The 21584-nt window shown below is 39.4% G+C and overlaps 1 protein-coding gene and 1 long non-coding RNA gene across 2 annotated transcripts in view; one reads left to right on the top strand and one right to left on the bottom strand.

Annotated features, from left to right (window-relative positions):
• The window catches only part of LOC106029320 (visual pigment-like receptor peropsin), a 32470-nt gene extending 15658 nt beyond the window's left edge, over window positions 1–16812 (bottom strand). Inside the window, exons 1-2 of the mRNA XM_013170590.3 lie at window positions 16356–16812; window positions 7316–7521 (exon numbers count right to left, since the gene is read on the bottom strand). Coding sequence (XP_013026044.2) covers window positions 7316–7521; window positions 16356–16476 — 327 coding nt within the window. The 5' untranslated portion in view covers window positions 16477–16812. The remainder of the gene's footprint in view (window positions 1–7315; window positions 7522–16355) is intronic.
• On the top strand, window positions 9321–21293 carry LOC136790379 (uncharacterized). The gene is made up of 2 exons (XR_010830231.1): window positions 9321–9895; window positions 21012–21293. It is a non-coding gene; the product is annotated as an uncharacterized lncRNA (long non-coding RNA).
• The last annotated feature ends 291 nt before the right edge of the window (window positions 21294–21584 follow it).

Consider the following 21584-nt stretch of genomic DNA (forward strand, 5'->3'; position numbering starts at 1 on the left):
CTCCTTTCCAGGCAGCACTGTGATTTGATGCAGTACTTAGGTGACACAGGAGGGGCTGCATCTGTCTTGTTAAACAATGAAACCGATAGTTTGAGTCGTCACAATTTTTCAAGCACCAAATATATATCTTCCTTAATTTGTCACAATTGGCTGCAGAAATAATCATTTACAGAAAAATGAGAGAGATTTCATCACTAATGAAAACTGGCATAACTTCCCTGCAGTCACATTAGTTACACTGAAATGATCCTCTATGTTGCTAATGATTCTGTTTGTGCAAAGGCACAGTTTTTTCCCCCTTCCCTGCAGACGAAGCATTTTTCTCATTAAAATTTAGCTCACAGATGTCTATGTGAGCTGCTTTTACCTTATTGACGACAATTTATACACTCTTCAGATTATATCAAGGCAGACCAGGAATAAATAAGTAGAGAAGACTACTATCTTTGCCTGTCCCCCTCTCGCCCCCCTCCAGTATTCAAACCTGTTATGCAAGGAAAAAACGATAATGAGGTAATATTCTTGTACTCATAATATTTCAAATATAAAGATTGTTCAGAAAAACATATCTGGGTGAGGAAGAGGCTTTACATAGCACAGTACAGGCAAAGTAAAGGGCACCAATTTTCGAATTTGCTTTATAAATCAGTCTCTACATCCCACCTTTCAGAGTGGATCAGTGTGTTAGGGTGAGCCGAATACAGAGCTAATGTTACACAGCTTTTCTTCAGCACCTTTAACACCTGTTTTATCTCTTAATGCTCTTAGTGCCAGTTCCATGATTTGACTTTGGGTTATTTTCATCTCACTGAAATGTCAGGAATGATAAGCTATATATAAATAAAATCCCAGCAATATCACACCACAGCACTATGCTAAGATATTAAATAACTATTTTTCACTCCATTTTTACATTTGTTTTAATTTCTTTTACATCTTATAGGTAGATAGCTGATTGCTTATCAACTAAGCAGACATTAGGCCACATGCCTGTGCCATTATGATTTGAGAAAAAAATCTGTTTTCTGTCCCAGCTTCAGTCCTAGAGCTCTTGGATGCTGGGATACAACAATCTTGCAAGATTTTTACACCAAGCAAAACTGTGCTTGCTCAGTCTTTGGTTGGGAAACCTCTGCCAAATCTAGTCTGCTCCAGAAAGCCGTGCACTCCTGATCCTGAAAGATGAAGGCACTCCTGCAGCATGCGTTCTGGCTCCACTGCGCACAAACAGCAATGAACTCAAGGAACTGAAGACAGTTCCCTAATGTTTTCTTCAGTAATCTCTCAAGTAGCAGAAGATGAAAGGAAGCCTGCGAGCTTTCATTTTGGTCCTTTCCATCTGCCATTGTCTTTACCACCTGGTCATGCTGACTGCTGAGCTACCACTGGACATTCATCCCATCCGGAAGGTGGAGGAATACTACATCACATGCAGTAATATGTTAACACTGTCTTGACTTTTACAGACATGCAAAAATCACAAACTGAGTCAACAGTCAATAATCTAGCTAAGTCAATAGATTGGTTGGTTATACTGGTTATATTAAATGGACAGAAATCTAAGCACTTCAAATCAGCTCTGTTTACAAAAGAACATAAATGTCTTCAGGGTTTTTGATTTATCAGATTATTTGAAGAATATGTTGTTAAAAAAAAAAAAATTAATCTTCTGTTTTTCCCCTCAGAAAAGATTTAGTAACATTTTACAATCATTGTATAGGAAAAAAAGATAAATGCATGTTCTGAGAAAGCAAATGCCATCAATAAATATAAAATATAAAATAATTTATTCAAGATTGTAAGTCCTTGCTTCAAAACTTCAGAAAAGAGCCCATATATTTTCATGTTATTGATCTCAGAATTTCCTGTTTCAATTTTCCTTTCAGTGTTTAAGAACCCCACCTCCAATGTTTACAAAAGATGATCATTATTCCTTCTCAGAAATGTCAGATTAGATCTTTAAGCATTTAATCACACCAAAAATGCTGGCTTTAAGTGTCAGCAAGAGGCAGTGACTGGAAGCTGAGAGTATGGAAGGTGATAAGCAGCACATGCTCAGTTTTGCAGGGCTGCGTGTCTGGTTGCTTACCTGGTGCAAGGGGGGTTGTGCCTTAGAGCCTGGCTTCTAGACTGGACATGGCAAATGATGTTCCTAAAGTGGACGACAGCATAGGGTGAGGGGCATCTCTCACCTCCCTTCTGATTTTCAGTGCCTTATTCCAGACTGCAGATCAGAGTTGCTTGGGGTTCACAGTCCCTTAAATATGTAAGGCTTTCCAAAGTTAAGCAATGTCACTGTGAAAAGCAGAGGGATGGCTGATCAAGTCTCCCTTTTTCCCCACTGAGGGTGCAGGAGAGCTAGATTCCCTTTCCTCCATTCAAAAGTGTTCAGACTCACATCCCCTGCCTGTGAATACAAGCCTCAGGACCATTCATTGTATGGCGATGCTCCATGGTCCTCAGAATGAGCAAAAGCCAGGGCCAAATAAATAGGATGAGGCCCTGGGCAGGTTAGACAAGGCCTTGGGCAATGTGATCTAGTGGGTAGCATCCCTGCCGACAGCAAGGGGGCTGGAACTAGATGGTCTGTAAGGTTGCTTCCAACCCAAGATGTTCTATGACTCTGTGATTCTACAAGAAAACACACCTATATTCTCACCATGTTCTCACACAAAAATAAGAAATGAATCAATTAGTGACTGCAAATAGTTGGCAAGTGTTGCAATAGTTGGCAAAATAGCAGGATTATGAAGCATTTCAAATTCTAGGGCTCCCCACAGCCCATCCTCAGTATCTGACATGACTGCAGTGCACTTATGTGAATCAGACAGGTTACAACCCTTTGCCTTTATATAGAAGCTCCCTGAAGCCCACATCTTTTGTATCCAGCACATAATTGGCAGATAGAAGACGTTTCTGTTAGTTAAGTTAAAAAGTTTAGAAGAAACTGTGATGTTTACATGCAGAGAATTAACATAGCTTTACTCCCTACAAGCAAGTAGGTTTGCATTGCAATGTTATTTGCAGGTTTCATAGCAACTTCTAATTCAGCAGAACATACGAACAAAAAGCGTATGGAAAGGACAAAAATATATCTTGAGGTAGCTTTTAACTAGGAATATGGCAAATGGGGGAACAGATGGCTTTTGGTTGCTGACATATTCACTGACCTGAACTTTACTAGATGAGCTGGTTTACTTGCTGATAATTTTACCAGATGGAAAAAAAAAAAAAAAAAAAAAAAAAAGGACTATGCTAGAGACTGACTGTCCTTCCTCTGTCCAGATCAGGACTAACACACAGGGTTACAGCAGGGAAGGGATAAACAAGAAGTGAAAAGAACATGAAAGCCACCCTTGGAAAATCGTACCTATACAGAGCATTCAGTGGGAGCAGTATTTGTATACAGACCTACCATGTAACCTCATTCTTGACAGCAAAGCTCTGTCAAACCTCCAGAAAAGAAAAATAGTATCTGTCATGAGGAAGAGTAGTAGTGTTTCTTCCATACAGAGGGGGAGAACGAGAGCATGCACATCTGTCCTATTCAGCATACATGCAACAAGGTGGTCCTTTTATCTGGAGGTACTACTTTTGTTATACAGGGTTTTCCTAGACAACACTGTTCTGGAAGAGAAGTATCTGTATGTCTTCTCCCCACTCCCCCTACCTGGGACAGCAAAGTATGGTGAACCTTATCTTTTGAAAAATATCACCTAAGGGCACTGAAGAAGGCACAAGGCAGAGGAAGGGAAAATAGCTATGTGGATTAAGTGAGGTGAGCTCACGAAATTTCTTCATAAACAGAAATGACAGGCTAGCTTGGAAAAATAAATTTTCCCTAAGTATACCTGACAGCAGAAGCTGACTGATCAAACAGGAGCAAATGCTTAATGAAATGGACAAGGACAGAAAGCCAAAGTGAGGCCATCCTTGGGACCCAGCAAAATGAACCAAGTTATGGAAAACACACGGGCCATGCTGAGGAAACAGCCTTCTTGATGTGTGTAGCAGTCCAGATTGTGACCCTAGCTACTTACAGAGGAGCTTGAGTGAGAACAGGGGACCAAGAGACACACATTTGTGACAGAGGGCTGTGACAGAAAGCATGACTTCACCTTCCTGGCACCAAGGCCCCCGCTCCCCGGGTTCCAGACGCAAGACCCATTCTGGTCAGGCTATAAATGTATCACACTGTATAAACAGCAAAAAACAAGCAATCAAAACCCTACTGCTGTTCAGTGGTGAGCATTTTCAGAACGAGCTTTGTGCTGGCTGTCCACACGCGCACAGAAGCGTACAAATCTTTTTTTAACACAGAGAAGCTTCCTGCAATTTCAGTACAATATTCTTCCTAAAAACCTAAAGATCATAGAATCATAGAATAGTTTGGGTTGGAATGGCCCCGAAAGATCACCTGGTTCTAACACCCTGCCATGGGCAGGGACACCTCCCAGTACACCAGGCTGCCCAAAGCCCCATCCAGCCTGGCCTTGAGCACCTCCAGGGATGGGGCATCCACAGCTTCTCTGGGCAGCCTGTGCCAGGGCCTCCTCCCGCTCTACGTAAAGAATTTCTTCCTTATATCCAATCTAAATCTCCTCTCTTACCGTTTAAAATCATGACTCCTTGTCCTATCACTGCACTCCCTGACAAAAAGTCCCTCCCCAACTTTCCTGTAGGCTCCCTTTAGGCAGTGGAAGGCCGCTGTAAGGCCTCCCCGAAGCCTTCTCTCCTCCAGGCTGAACAACCCCAACTGCCTCAGCCTGTCCTCATAGGAGAGGTACTCCAGGCCTCCAGTCGTCCTCATGGCCTTCCTCTGGACTCACTCCAGCTGCTCCATGTCCTTCTTATAATAGGGGCCCCAGAGCTTAACACTACACTCTAGGTGGGGTTTCACAGATAGCCACAGTACTTTTACAAATTATAAACTATCTTAACAAATATTACTTTTTCATCACTGGCTTCTGTTTTGCCAAATTTAATAATCAAGAAGATGGATGTCAGGGTTTAAACTTGTTTTTGTGACCCTCAAGACAGAACAAAATCTTGATGGAAACAGGAATCCTACCTGTTGTTGAATATATCCTGATTTTCACTCAGCAAGTCACAAACAGTTAATACTATTCATTGGTAGTAAAAACTGGGAAACCAGAAAGGTCATTTAATGCTACCTCTTTCAACCAGCTGGGTTGTAAATTTTCTGATATGCCACAGACCTCAGTTCAGGATTTCAGCCTAAGTGGTTTACCCTGTCTGACATAGGAGGACTGTGACAAAGCTGGAACTGAACCCAGAGATCCAGATTTCACCTTTCATTCCCTAACCATAGCACCAACCTTTCTTAAAACATGTGGCAAAAATGGGATTCTGTTTTATTCTAAATTAGGGTGTGAATTTTACAGTTTGTAGGTATGTCTTTGTTTATCTGGTGAATTGAAAAGCTTCCATTAATAAAGGAAATTAAAAGGTTTTCTGGAAGCTTATCCTCAACAGACCTTAAATTGCAATTGTAGGTTTTCTCATTAGAGAAATAATGGGATTTAATAATTAGGAAATAATTAGCTTCGTTTTGATAAAATCTTGTCTGCCAAATGGGTATAGACATACATTTTGAGTGAGAAAACATTTTTTAAATTTTTTTAAATGAAGCTACAGCTCTTAGGTTAATCAGTGTTCTGCAGAAAAATCTTATTCTCTGGGTAAGCAGACACAAGCTGTAAAAATTCTCTCTGCTGTGTTGCACAGTAGTTCAACCTCCTCTTTAAATAAAAATAAATAAATAAATAAAACAAGAAAAGAGGATTATTTCTCTCTCTCTTTTCCTTCATCATGATCTTACTTATACCTTGCTGTAGGCTATCCTGTCATTTTCAGATTTTCAGATTTTTGATTCCTTCGTGAAACAGACATTCACATTAAATATACTTTCTCACAGATGTTACCGACAGCACCAGAGAGCCAGGCTTGTGCTTATTTATCTGTGGAATATATTTATATTCTGTCTATGCAGGTGTGTGTGTTTCAGAATTAGCAATAATAACATTTTTCAAATTTCCGGCAAAAAGTTGCCTCCAGGTTCAGGGATAAGCGTGCCATAAAGAGAAGTCACTCATCATACCATAGACCCCAAATCCAGAAAGACTTTAGACATAACGTTGCAATCGATTCAGCACAAGTAGCTGCGTGCTATAATTCACGGGTACGCCCAAGTCCAGTGCAGCTTTGCACTAAATGCCTTGTCAAGCAGGAGCCTAGGTTGCTTAGAGTTAAATGCTAAAGTGCCAACAACTGGGCTGGCTGCAAGGGAGCTGAAGAAAAGCAGAGCCTGCACCTGTGCTTTCCAACATGAGTGTGAGCTATGACATGAAACTAAAAAAAAGCAAACCAGTAGGAACTATTGCGAAGAGATAGAGCTAGATTCTCTGATGGCTCACGCGGAGGGGAAGAAAAGCTTGTTACCTACAAAGAGCAAAGTACTCTCTGGAGGATACCAGAGAAGGAAAGAAGGGGAGAAGGAAAGGAATGTGCAAGTCTGCCTCCAGAAAATCAAACCCCAACCAACTCAGTCTTGTTTTCTTCGTTTAGATTAAATGTCTAAAACACCTTGCAAAACACAAGTCCAAGTCCCATAATACTCTACAGATGCAATTCTGATTCAAGTAAGATAAGAAAAAAGGATATAAAGCAGATAATAAGAGGTAAATATAGATAAGAAAAAATGATATAAGTATCCTTTTATCACTATGGAAAAAATCAACCAAAACAAGAAACCACTCTGTTATTGTTTTTCTGTAAAACCAAGACTAAATTACTCTGGAAAGTGAAATTTTAGACTAACTCACTAATACATCTTCTCGTATTTGTGGATTGAGCTGATTGGTGCTGGTCTCCTCAAGTGATCACAAGAACATAGAGTAAAACTGTAAACACACTATAGCAAAGGACATCTTTTGTGCAATAATTGTGAAACTTGCAGTATACAAACCTTCTCTAAGGTTTCTAGACCCTCTTCTACAAAGAAAATTATGAATTTCAAACATACAAAATCCTCTGGTAGGAAGGACAGCATTTAAATGTAGCATCAGTCAGCATGTTGGGTATGTTGATTTTTTGCGGTAGGAAAAATCACTGAAAATTTGTCAAAAGCTGATCAATCACATAGATTTATGGATGTAACAAAAGAGAAGACTGTCCTTTTGGAAGGTTAGTCAGTACTTCTTTTCACCTTTTTGGTCCTGCTTTGTTATTTATACACAGCATGTACACAAATAGCTACACTTATTTTGTCTAATTGAGTATAATCCAGTCTTACCTGGCAAGTCCATATTGATGTGATAATGAATCCATCATCTCTGAAAACATTGAAGATTTCAATGATCCCCCGTGAATAACCAAACACAGAGATGCCAGCATCTGATATTGCCAAGTTAAATGTGAGGTAGTCAGTGGGCTGCAGAAGATGTCTTTGTTTATACAGGACAAAAATCACAATGCTATTTCCAAACCAAGACAGCCAACCTGAAAAAAAAAAACAAAAAACAAAAAACCAAAATAAAATTCATGAAATCTAAAACCAAACAAAGCAAGCAGCAGTTCAATCTGTAAATGTGTGATGTCACTTCTAATGCTACCCTTTTGTTCCATTAGAAATTAATTGAAACAGCGTATTTTAGCCACTGGACAGCCTATGCATGAAACCTTTATAAGTAGCTAGGTGTATTTCAGAAGTAGGAACAAGTGAATAACTGGCAATAAAACAGAATAAACACAATAAGTTGCTGCTGTGTTTCCTGAAGATCCACCATTTGAAGGCCTGGAGTAAAAAATTTTTTTCTTCCTAAATAGATGGATGAAACTCATGAAACAACTCTTAGGGAAAAAAACAGAAAGAGTAGTAGAGTGGAGCAGAGACTACATAAAATCTGCCAGAAGCTGCAGCTGTTTAGGTATGTTGTATACAGTAATGGATACTGAATGTTCATGCAAATAGTCACAGAGCTGCTTCAGCAGTCCTTTCTGGAGAAGTACTGCCTTTTCAGCTAATACAATTAAGTTTATTCTCTTAGAACAGTCTAGGATCTCCTTGCAGCAAAGTCTGTCCCAGCTGGAAATGGCTTGATCTGTATAAAGAGAACATTTAGAAAAGGACATTCACAGAAGCATTAAAGTCTTTTTCTTTTTATTTTTCTTCTAAGAAAAAAAGAAACTTTACCTTTCTAAACTCTAATTTCTAAACTCTGCCTTTCCTTTCCTTTCCTTTCCTTTCCTTTCCTTTCCTTTCCTTTCCTTTCCTTTTTCTTTTTTCTTTTCTTTTAAAGAAAAAGAAAAGAAAAGGGGAAAAAAAAAGTTGTGCCTTCTCTTACAGTCCAGCTACAGAGTTGTCTGGGTTGTATATGTCTAGCTACATGAAGAAAACACAAGGAAGGAAGATGGTTCTGAATGTGGTGAAAATCAGTCACCCACTCATTTGGAGAGATCTAGAGTTTCTAAATATGGGTGGCTATTGCTCTACCCATCCATGCAAGACCTGGGTTGTTTGCATCCCACTTTCTGAAGTGATATAGACATGTAGAAAGGAATTACGCTTAACAAGATGCTTACTCATAAGCATCAGGCTCGTTGTTGAGAATGGGACTTAGCTGGTAAAGGGGACAGCTCCAGGGCAGCTGCAGGAGTGATGAGCACCCCTGATGAGCACCAGCTTAGGTAGCACCTAGCTCCCATCAACTCACACCTCCACCCCAAAACCTGCTCCATGACTGCCATGTAGCTGCCACGTAGGTGCACACACCTCACCTTGTTAATGCAGAGCAAAACATCACCTCTTCTGGGTGTCTGCAGCTTAGAACAAGTTTGTAGGAGTCTAGGAGCTGGTGGATTTGTTTCCCACAGCTGGTGCCAAGGTGCAACCTTAACTAACAACTAGGTCAGAGAAAAGCATTAATCTTCCATCGGGACACAAGCAGTAGTTACCCCAGAGTATGGATGCTGTATATAGACACAACAAGATGCAAATACATGTACTGAAGAAGGATGTGACGCAACGGCATTGCACAGCACCTCTAGATATTCAGAGAAGTTCACAAGATGAAGAACAGCTAACAGGTTTATTATCACAGCAAGAGGGCAGCTGCCTTCCTTCGGGAAACATAATAACCCCAAATGATTGGAACCCAGTGTTTCTCAGTCAGACTGTGGCTCACAAGGCAGTGGCTTAGCAGGAAATTTCCTCTGTATGTCCAAGCCAGCTGGGAACATCACTAGCTGAAACACCAGTGAGCAATGTGCTTGTTCTCCAAGCAGTGAGGTTACGTATTTACAGCCCAGCAGGGTACACTGGCTAGTCTGGAGCAGGTAGGGCAGTGCTTGGTGGGACAGTCTCGGTACTGCAAAGGAAACAGCTTTTTCTGCAGACTAATTTCCTTTCTAATAACTTCTTTGTAAAACTGCCAAGAAGCTGCTGTTCTGGCTTGCATAGCAAACACGCATGGGTTACTGAAGTGCTTTCACACTGGGAAGAGCTAACGTGTCAACATATGGCATTAACCAGAAATAGACATGGGTGTAACGATATGTTGAGATCCATACGTGTAGATATATATATATATATCCATACATACATATTTATACAGATATATGTCCTTATAAGATCGCCAACAATTACTATACCTTATTCTGGCCACTAGGTGACAATGTTTCTTAACAGAGTCTCATTTCCAGACTGTGTGCTTCAAGACAGAAGTTATTTTTAACTTTTCTCTGGGTCTCGGCATTATAAATAGGCACAGCAGGGCACAGGAAGACTGACTGCTTTGGAAATGCATTAGGACAGTTTGCAGTGCAACCATGAGAGCTGTGGTGTTTATGTGCATTCAACTCTACCTCCTCTAAGGTAAGATAGCTTTCAAGGCAGTAGGCGTGGAAGTATTTTCCCTGTCAATATTAAAAGACCGTGCTAAAATGGCAAACATAATAAAATTTCACCTCCTTTGTAAACAGTAACCTTTTGTCAATGCAATGCAGTGTAATAGATAGGAGGACTGTCCTTACAATGTCATACACGTGCACTTGCTGGGAATACACAGAACAAATTCCCTTGAGCCTGGAGAGTAAGGGAGTTTTCAGTCAAAGTGTCTTAGGGGAAAAAAAAAAAATGAGGAAAAAGGTCATGCAAAACAACAATACAGCTATTTTAGCTGAAGATGACAGACACTTGTGATCACTTTCAAAACTACTTTCAGACACTGAGGGCTGGGGGTGAGGGAAGCAATGAGAGAGAGAAAATCAGAGAGAGAGTGCATGCATAGCACTTCTGAAGACAGGCACTATGCTTTCAACTGCTGCAGGTTGATAACCTTCACTGGCATATGCACTCCCTAAAACACCTGGTGTGTCTTGAAGATATGCCTTATTAGTACTCTGATCAAAAAAAAAAAAATAAAAATGGAGGAACTCAGTTCTAAGAAAACAAGTGAGTTTTGTTTTGAGTAACAAGAACAGTGGTGACGTAAGAGTACTATTAACCAGAGCAGTGACTGTGGGACACTGGATCTCTGCACCATCAGATAGGCATGCTGCTTTAGAGTTGCTGACTTCAGACTTTGCCAAACCCAACCAAACGAAAACACCTCCCCCCCCAGCCCTGAGAACACAATGGGGGAAAAAAGGTTTAAAATTGTAATGCCAAGCAAATGCAGCAATAGTTCTGACACTCTTGGTGAGGGCAGGAATTTCCTCAACTGCTTTGCAGGCATGTGTGCCTCAGGGCAGATCCCAGGCCAATTCAGACCCCAGAAAGAAACTTCCAAACTTTGAAGCGCTATAATGCATTGGTGTCACCAGGTGGCCTCTCAATAAAACAGCGGCAGAAGAGATTGAGCAGAGGAATCCAGTTCTGCTTTCTGCAGGCTGTCAGCAATGTTCTTACAGGAAGATATGGAAAAACAAAACAAAAACAAAACCCCCAAAGCCAATCTCAGAATCCTCAGGAAATTCTGGTGATAAAGGACAGACAGGTTCCAATTGAGATCTCCAAATGGCTGAGAGAGAAAAATAACAGATAGGATGAAACTGAGAACTTCCACTCAACATAAGGTTCAGAGTAGAGCCAATGCAGCTCCCCTACAGTCTGTAATGCTGTCTGATACGGGCTCATCGACAAGGGATGCTGGCAGTTAAGTGGCAGATGACAAAATTGCTGATGTTCATTAACAGAGGACAGGACTGAGAGCAGCTGCTGTGAGACTGCCAGTATCAGAGCAGAATAGGCTAAATGAGTGTTGATAATCACTAAATACTAAACAGCTAAAGAGTCACCCTTACTCCTCAGGAACCTGCTTTTATCTGTGGACAGTGCTGTGAAGACCTTTTCTACCTACAAAAACATAGTTGGTACCACATTTGCAAACACTGGGAGGTAGGAGGAACAGGATGGAAAGCAATATTAAAAACCATTGTATTGCCCTTATATAACTCGGTAGTAATCCTTCCCCTGGAGTAATACCTCCTAATGGAGCATTTTAATCCTCGGATTTCAAAAATGCTCCACAAAGGAGGTTGGTGCAGTTATCCATGACTTGCAGGGGAGGAACGGGAAGGCTGCCAAGCAAGCTGGTGGAAGTCAGGAACCGAAACGCTATCAGCAAAGTCCTGTATCAGCATGCTATCCACCAGCCAGTGCAAAACAAGCATCCAAAAAGTAGACAAGAATGAATAAAGACAGTGCAAACCTCCCTGCTAAAAGCATCTGAGAACAGTGAATTGTCTGGATCAGGGAACAGCTAATGTGGAATGCAACAATTTTACAAAGATTTCTGCCAAATCACCCAAGCCTGAGCATGTAGGCATACCCTCTTTTCTCTCATCTGCTTGAGAAGGACTATGAACAAACAATGAACATCAGAGCCTGTGTGCAATTTCATCGTTCGCATTAGATTTATGTGTTTTGTTTGTTTTTTGCTTTCCCCTCTTCAGAGTTTAGTTTGGTATAGGGGAACTAATAGCTCTGAGCTGGTCATCCATATTTTCAGTAGATGCCAACATCCATGCTCAGCTAGGACAGGTAATTGTTCTTTTTACATACTTAGGCTTCTTCATGCTACACATACACTGTTGTGTGGGCTTTACTTTTAAAAACTTATAAGAATTAATTAAAAAAAAGGGGGGGTGGGTTACACCTCACCCATCTACAGTTTAAAATATACAGTCTTAAGTGGAAGGATTCAAGTAATGAAGAACAAAAGGTGAAGCCTCAGTGTCATAGGACAAACTATGTTTTCCCTTGGCTTCACCTCTAGGAATGAAATTGGATTGAGTATCTAGATATAGAGCAGGCATGAATGGAGTTGAACACTGATTCCACTGCCTGTGCTATGTAAGCGTAAATCCCTATCTGAAGGAGTCTGCTGTCAAGTTTTCTAATCTGAAAATCTTTTATCTAAAACAGTGAGAAAATCTAGAGTTTGCAAAGCTGTCATTAACTACTGCAGCTGTGAAGTGACCCTGTTCTGTTTTCAGTCTTCACCACTAATTATACATACGCAATATCCTATCGAGGGCATATTGCCAATTTTGGCAGAAAGAAAAGTCATCATATTTTAGACTTGACAAAGCGTGGAGAGATTATTTGTTCGATAAATGCGATCATTTTGTGGATGGATACTTTGTGAATAGGTTGTTTTCTTTCCCACCTTCTCAGGTTTAGCTGTCAAATAACAGTCCAAAATAACGCTCATTCTGTCACTTGTCAAGTAGCTTACTGACACCATTCGGAAATGAGTGCCATTTAAAGGCAAGTTTGTGTCTTGTGGTCCATTCCCATTTTCAGATCAGGCTGGTAATGCTCTCAGCACGCCTTTCTGATGTGACCACTCGCAGAAAGTCAGAATTTGTTTTCTGTCAAATATTCTGTCATGCTCAAAATTTTCTTTTATGCCAAACTTTCATTCTAACAGCCCCAGTTAAATATGAACCTAGGGAACTAGGAAAATGAGCACAGAGCAAATTGTGTCTAAACACAGAAAAGAACAATTGCTTTAGGATTACAATTAATATTTATGGGAAAAAAAAATGCCATTCCTCCCCACCCCACCAGTCTGGATTTGACTTAGCTAGCAGTTTTGAATCTGGTGGTAAGTTTCAAGAATAGCAGCTATGACGTGCCAAGCATTTATAAGCTTGTCAGAAGGATCTGGAGCACTTAAAAACTAACGAATGTGCAACCTTTAGCAGCTGTATGAAGTTATCACAGTAGGACTGCAGCTTTACAGATATATGGGGCAGATGAAGTCGGTTACAAATAGACTTCAATAAGTAAACTCAGATGAAGCTTAGACTAGTTACAAAGTTTGAAATATTTTGGTAATAACTTGTTGGTTCATGTATTTGTCCATTTTCAAAAACAGGTAATGCTTGGCCAAATGCATTGGCCCCTTGATATATAAAGCATCAATTATAACGAAGTGTGTAGGTGTGTTTTTTATGTAGCTGTTAACAGTGGAATTGTGTTGCTGTCTCCATATTAAAAAAATAAATAAATAAAAATCATATCCAAATATTTCTTGAAAGAGATCTGGAAGAAAATACATACTGAATTCTAACATCATAAGCTGGAACAAGTTCCAAAAAAAAAAAAAAAAAAAACAACCCACCAAACACAACATTCCTGCTGAAAATTGTTATTTTCTTGTTGTCTGCATTTCAGCTGTCAAACCCTGAAAATCATTCTTTTAGAAAGATTATAAAGGAAATTCTACCCCCTAATAATTTTATACTTATGGCTTATTTTCACCACTCCCCTCAAAGAAAGATTCTCCTTGACAGCAGTACTAAAGAGTGCTTTGGCAGATATTGTGGTGGCTCATAAAACACACCCAATTGGGAAGTTCCAAGTTTTTCTCACTGACTTTGAGACCTTATTTACAGAGTCTTTCAGATATCCTGCAGCAGCAGGTCCTTAAGCCAAATTTTAAAGGGAGGATAAAGAGATGGTTATAAAATGGAAAATAGGTTCTGTGGTAATGAGGGCTTCTGCAAACTAGCTTATGCCCTACTAGTATTTTTCTAAAGAAAGTGGTGTACAAGTACTAAACTATCTTTAATAAATATTCTGCATGTTATCATATAGGAAATTGTTTATTCACACAGGTGAGGAATAGAAACAATTGCAAAGGGATGTGGACCTGAGCATGAATGATATGAGCAGGGAGATTACTAATGAGTTTCCTCCACGATCTGCCTCAGAACAGGTTTTAGGTTCATGAGAGGTTTGGCATAGCCAGAAGGAGCTATAGCAGCTATGAAATTGCTGGTGAAAGCTGACAAGAACTATCAGAGATAGAGGATGACTGGATAGCATATAAAAGTTACTTGGTGACTTTGAAGACTGCAGTAATTACGAACGAATGAAATTTAACAGAACAGTGTAAAAGCTTGGGTGCTTAAGTACTTAAAAGTGTATTTGCTAATAAGATGTGAGGTCAGCATTAGGAAGCAGCAAAGGAAAACACCTTTGGTGGAAGAAGTGTGCACTACCTGTCAATGTGACGCACAGGCACCACTAGGAGGGATTAGCAGAGCTACGGAAGTGTAAATATGAATGAATGATGATGGTGAGATCTTGTTTGGATGCTGTATGCAGTTCTGGTTCAAAAAATGAGTCAAGGTTGGAACTGCAAAAAGCTGCTAGGATGATGGGCTAGGATGGTAGAGGCAACACTATTATGACAGGAGATAAAGAAAACCCTCATTTGCTTAATATTGGAATACAAAGTTTGACAATGGGATATTAATGTTACTCTAGGAATATAGAGAGGCTGTGGGAGATTAATTGAAGGCAACAAAAATTATTTAAATTAAAAGCAGTGACAAAAAGGACAAAGTTCGTATGATCAATTTAGCTAAAAATTCAGGAAAATTGCCCTACCCAACATAGTAATGAAGTCAGGAACAGGCTGTCAATTGGAAGAGTGACAGCAACAACAAAAACCCCTAACCATTTGTACGAGGAAGCATGATAGCTTTGTAAATGGGATTATATATTGTCACAGCAGGGGACTAGCCTTGCTGACCCACAAGGTTTTTCTAGTCCTAAATGCAACTGATTAATTCATTAGCTGATGGTGCAGCCTGTTCCCAGCCATTTGTGCCGGGGTGTGCACATGTGAACAGATTGGGGATGAATTTGAGATAACTCCACTTTATCTTGCAGGCACTCTTCTAATTAAGTTTCTTAATAAGACAAAAAGTCATACTTTTTTTTTTTTTTTACTTTTTAACTTTTTTTTTTTTGCTAGAATCTCTTTTTTCCTTCCAAACCAACTTCTTTTCCCCCTACTTTTATAGATAAAACAGAAAATCTCATATAAACATAAAGTACTTATTGTTTTACATTGTAATTTTCACAGTTTTTTTCAAGCATTAGCTGAGGGCTAGCGAGCTACTTGCAATATATGGCAAGCTTAGAAAAAGAAAAAAATTTGCTTAGGTCAGCCATTTAAAAATAAACATTTTTGTATGGGCTGTTTAGAACAACTGATGTAAAGTTATATTTTCTTGAACTTTCTTGTGAGGCTGTGCAGATGGAAATTTTGATTACCTACCAAACCTGCATTCTTTAATATTTCCTGAGGTTTGCTCATATCCTTCAGTGAGTCTGCCTTAAGTAGACAATATTTAAACAACTGAAACCAACAAAGTTGCACTGTGATCCAGCTGAGTTCATACTAGGTTCCATTTTCAGCTATTATACACTTAGAATAGCTGTCACACAGGAGAACGTAAATGAACGCAAAGTATAGTAACTGCTAACACAGGGTAATGCTCTAGTCCTTAGATCTCTCATAGGTCCTGTTTAAAGAAGTTTATTTTCATGTGTAGTGAACAATTGAAGCAAAAATAGTAAAAATAGTTTAATTTGGAGAAAAAAAAAGCTATAGAACTGTATTTTCTGTCTCTGCAGGAGGTAATTGTAGGATGCCAACTGACCAGCAGTAGTCAAAACTCTGGAAATCACAGAACATTATTTCAGTGCTACTGAGACATGAGAAGATAGAGAAGTATTATATATACTTCTGATAAGGTGTTTCTTAATATGTGCTCTTTCCACATATTAAATTCAGTGAACAATAATTAAAAGTTTGCAGGATTGAATTTTTTTTATTATTATTTTCAAGATTTTTGCATTGATTATTAATCACCTTTTAGCAAAATAAAGCTTGATCTTGTAATAGCTGAAGAAAAAAGTTGCATTTTATAACATCGTTAAAAACCAAGTGCAGTCAGTCACTTTGAGCTTTATACCAAACTCTACTAGGAGCTTCATTTTACAAGCCAAGTCAAAACAAAGTACATACCTAAAGCCAGTAGGTAGAAGCCTATAATAGTCTCTCCTTGTTCCGTGACAGCAGCCTCTCTGCTCAGAAAACTGATGTTGTTGTTCCTCCAGGGTGCCTGCGGAGACAACTGGAGAGACATTTTCAACGGAGCCTATGACCTAGAACTTGCCTTTACCCCAGTATATCTCAAATGCCAGGCAAAATAAAATAAATCCAGCCTTTTCTTCTGTTTCTGCTCCCACTATTTGGAGAAGCTCTTCAATGAGACTAGTAACCTAAAGAAGGAAGTCTCAAAGGACGGAAGCTTTACAGCCTTCAGACCTGCGCTTATTCACTAATCCTATCTATTAATACAGCCTGTGAACCTGTGACAGCCAAACGTAGCAGATTTCCTCACATCCTTGTCACTGCTACATGCAGAAATCTTGAATGAAGACAGTGTATCTAACAAAAAGACAACCTCCTCCAAAATGGAGTGATACTACATAGCCTACAGGTTCACAGGCACACCCACAAGCATAGTGCATGTTGTTATATTGATGAAATACCATTACTTCCATGTTTTTGTCTTCACTAAAGTCTGTTAGGATTTTAGTTTTAAATACATTTCGAGGAAAAATATCTCTGAGAAATTAGAAAAGAAAGTATCACCACCTGAGAATGTGACTTTAATACAGCACAAGTAATCAGCTATGAAGTTACTTTACTAGCAGAACAAGTTGCTAATTTTAAATAAAGGGAAAATTTGTTTTCCACCTGTACTGGAAATTGTCTTAAGAACTGTGAATCTTATTTTTACACTGCTAAGCACCTACCAATCTTATACATTCCAAGTACAGTTGGATTATCCCACACTGTTGAAAAATGAGATCTTGTCTTGCTGACACATTACACGTGCTTTCAGTGAGTCAGTTTGGAGTAGTTTCAGTTTTTACTGAGGTATCGATGATTGCATTTCAGATATAGTCTTTCTTACCAACCTGCCTGTAGTCATAATTCAAACCTTGAGTCTGAATTAGTTCCTCTGAAGCAGCAAATGTTATAACCGCCTCACCTCGACAGGGGAGGCTAAAGGAAGTGTAATGAATAATAATGGAGGACAACCCTTTGCAGCAAGAAGGAGGGAGAAATAGCCACATTGTGCTCAAAGGCAAATCGTTGGCTGTGAAAGTAGACTGGGACGAACCCTGAACACTCCCCAAGACCAGCTGAAATCTAACAAGCTTACTGAGGCAACTGAAAGCAGAATTTGGATTTTACGTCCATCAGCAAGCCACAGTTTCAAGACTAACAGAAGCTAACTGCTTCTACGCTATGTATAAAACAACTGACCGTCAGGACTCTTACCTTCTATTTTAAGCACTTTTGTTGCCTCATGGCTGGAGCATATATGACCTTAGGGGAAGTTTTGCCATTTCTACACTTCTAGAAATACTGTCCGTCAGCTGCCTTTCTTTGTGCAAGGCTCTCTGAGATCCTTACAGGATAAAATACACTACCGGGGGAAGTAAAACCTACCTAATATAATCAGTACCTATTGTTTCATTTTCCACGTGAATACAGGGAAATTCTTTACTCAGAGGGTGGTGAGGCACTGGCACAGTGGGTGGCATCCCTGCCCATAGCAGGGGTGTTGGAACCAAGTGATCTTTTTAAGGTCCCTTCCAACCCAAGCCATTCTATGATTCCATGAATATAAGAAATGAATATTCATGGCTGTACTTGAGGGTTTAATGAAGCCGTTCCTGGAACATTAAGGAAGGAAGAAACCTTCTGAAACCACAGATGCCTGAGGACACCTGATTAAAATGACTGGGTGATGACACGACAGGTTAACAAAGCCCATGGTACGGACACACTGAACCAACCAATAATCTCTGAGGTGGCACACAAAGCCAATTTAGAGTGGATATAAGCCAGCAGGTAGCTCTTATTTGGGCTGCTAAAACGTGTGACAGCCTGTTAATCCCTAGTCCCTAAACTCTTTAAGTGGGACATATATACCACCACAGTAAGGCATGTAACACAGCAATATTGACTGGCTTGAGAGACTCAGTCTAGTTACATGACAGTTCAGTTTACCAAGAATTCCTAGTACATCATAAAAAAAAATAATAATTTAAATCTGTGCGTGACAGGAAATTTATGATGTCATATGTTTCTAACAAGCATCTGTTTTCCCTGGGGGGGTACTGAAAAGTTAGGGTCTTGCCAAAGGAATGATTTTGTCAAAAAGCTAGCATAAGATCTCACGACACTACTTTTGCATGATACCTGTTACATGTGGATTAAGGAGTTTAGACTAGGTGCAAAAGAGGAGAAAGTGAAACATGAAAAATATGTACCATAAGCAGATAAAAATTGATGCTGGAGGGCGTTTGGAAGGCATAATGTTCTGTGAAATTTTTTAAAAGTATGAATCAAGGGGATTTCAAGCTAATCCAATTGTATATTACTAGGCAAATCTCTACATTGATTTTTTTTTTTTTTAATAAATTACTTTGGTTTCAACTTCAACTTCACATTTTTCATTATAATCAATATTAAATAAAAAATCCAATCGATTTCCAACAAGATAGTACTTAGTCATGGAAAGAATAATCTTGTGATGATGAGTTATGCCTATGAACTTCATTGAGGTAGCCAGAAAATGCATTTCATATCAGTAAGAGATTATTTTCCAAAATCAGACTATATATTTGTTCACCACTTCCAAGAAAATACACTTGTTGAAATAATTTGTGCGTTTTCCCAATGACAACTGTACTCAAAACTCCTATAAACATTAGAACAGGGTATTAATGTTTAAAACATACCAATGGTTGAATGGAAATGACTGTGCTTGTTGCACGCTACTTGGAACATATACCTGTAAGAAAGCAGACATGAATCTGTTCTTTCATTGCTGAGGTTCAGCTGGTGGCGATGTGGTGACCTCTGACCATATAGCAGAAAAACACGTCAAATTTTTTTTTAAATTGAAGAGTGATCATAATATGAAACATGCTGTGCCATTTATGATTTAAAATATGTCCATCCAATCTTAGACTATTCCCTTCCCCTGTGACACTTACCATAAGTACAATGCACTTGATGCACTCTGTAGTTGTATGCTGAAACCACATTTCAGTTCCGTGTTATGTTACTTGGCAAATTCAGTTAAGAATATGATTATATCATGTAATTAATATATTGTAAAATACATGCTTCTGCCATGATATTAATTGGGTTTAGCCAGCTCTGCTTCATACTTTACTCTTATTCTCTATCTTGAAAGCTGTCAGAAAAAAATGCTTCATTAGAGCTAATTACTGCAATATATAATTTGAAATTAACAATTTCTCAGGGAACACAGTGTTTCAATCGATGCTAGTATGAAAACAGTCTATCATCTCCCAGCTTCAGACATATGTTGCTTTAATATTGTATGAAGATGATTCAGCAGAAGCAAATATGTGTTGTGCAGATCAGATGGCTGAGGCTTTTGGACTATTTTATCACTCTGCTCTGAGCTGAACTTACACTGAGCTGGTTAGGTGATGTTAAAGAAAACTAAACCCTGTAGGCAGCTGAATGAGTTCAGAAGAGATCGCAATGAGGAGCAGGAAGTCAGGCTTCTGAGATGACAGAAAGAGTGTCCTAGGAAAGTGAGATCACTGAGAAAAAGTAGAAATCAAGCTGGAAGGCAGAAGCCTCTCCATGGGACACATGCAGGGTGAATTCAAGATTTAAGCATTTATTTATATCCAACCTGCTATCATAAACTGCACTGATTTTTCTGTATTAAAGGTAATTTGTAGCGCCTGTTTTAACAAAACTGGTCTTTTCAACCTTAAAAGCCTTCCAGCCATCCTTAAGCTTGTTATAGTAACAGCTATAGACAAACCTGCTTCAAAGTGGTGGCTGCCTTGGTGTCCTGTCACTGGGGCACGTCTCACAGCGGCAAATCAGTGCTGCAGGAGAGAGAGGAGCCCACCTAGAGTATTGCTTTTCTCCAAATACAAGTTTGTGTCATAACATATGACTGCAGAGTTTATGGACACTGCAAATATCATGAACCATGAAAAATGAAGAAGATACTACCACTTACAAACAGGATCAAAACCGAAGTTATTCTTCACAATTAATGATCAGTATAAAGCTTGCTTGCTGTCTGCTAAGAGTAAGTGACATTTTCACCTACATTTTTTTTTTGTAAACAAACATATCTTTCTTGAGGTGAAATTAATTCCTTACATGTTGGTTCAAATGTCCTGTTTCTTTTCTGCTTAGCAAACTCTGAAGTATGCTGTGAGAGGCAGGTGCATCAAATGAACTGTCACTGACTCACATAAAGAAATCACTCTGCAGAAAAGGCAAAAATTTAGAGTCAACAAGAAAACAACACATTAGCAAAAGAACTTTAGTGCCAGGAGAACCTTAAAGTTATATTCTATGGACTAAGCAAGTCCTGCCAGGAGGAACATGATGTTGAAGCTGCTGCTTTCTTCCTTCTAACGTCCTCTTGGGAGCATTTGTATACATTTTCCTTCATGCTTTACACCTTGCTCTTTATCTTTTGTCTGTAACTCCACATTGCACCTGAGTTTATTATATAAAATGTATCTTACATACATTGCATACTTCTTTTCTATTTTATTTGCTGTGTTTATGCCAGTTTTGCCTTGTTTCCAGGTTTGCACTTAACTGTTGGCTATGGAGCTGCTCAAAGCCCTGAAGCCTCCCCAGATGTTCTGTGCCCCTTCTCCTACATCCTCATGCCTCTCCACTACCTCCTGTGTCGCCACCAGTGGGACCCCTGCTGCCAGGCCTGGCCTGTGCTCTCCTACACTGCAACGCTGTGCCAGGGCCACAAGCATTTCATTCGACACAGAATGACCACCTGCTACGCCTACCTGTGCAAAACTTCTGGTTATATCATGTCTGTAAAAACAAATAAAACAAATCAGGAAGTCGTCACCTGGTCATTGAAAAAACCCTGCTGTCACACTGAAACCAGCTAAAAATCATTCCAGGCAGGCACAGGAGATTTGAAAAGCAAGCCTGACATGCTATACTACTGCAGTGTTAGTGCATAGCCTGTGGCATATAACTAGCAATGGTGATAACTGTATTTATGAGGCTACAGGTTACACAGAGCAGGTAGCAGCATGATAGAGCTGCATTGGCTTCAGTGAAGTTTCGTTCCTTCATATCAAAGATCTATTATCAAAATTGCAGAACAAAGCAAACCTCCTGCTTAACCCC

This window comes from Anser cygnoides, chromosome 3 (assembly GCF_040182565.1).
Source record: "Anser cygnoides isolate HZ-2024a breed goose chromosome 3, Taihu_goose_T2T_genome, whole genome shotgun sequence".
In the NCBI taxonomy this organism is placed as follows: domain Eukaryota; kingdom Metazoa; phylum Chordata; class Aves; order Anseriformes; family Anatidae; genus Anser; species Anser cygnoides.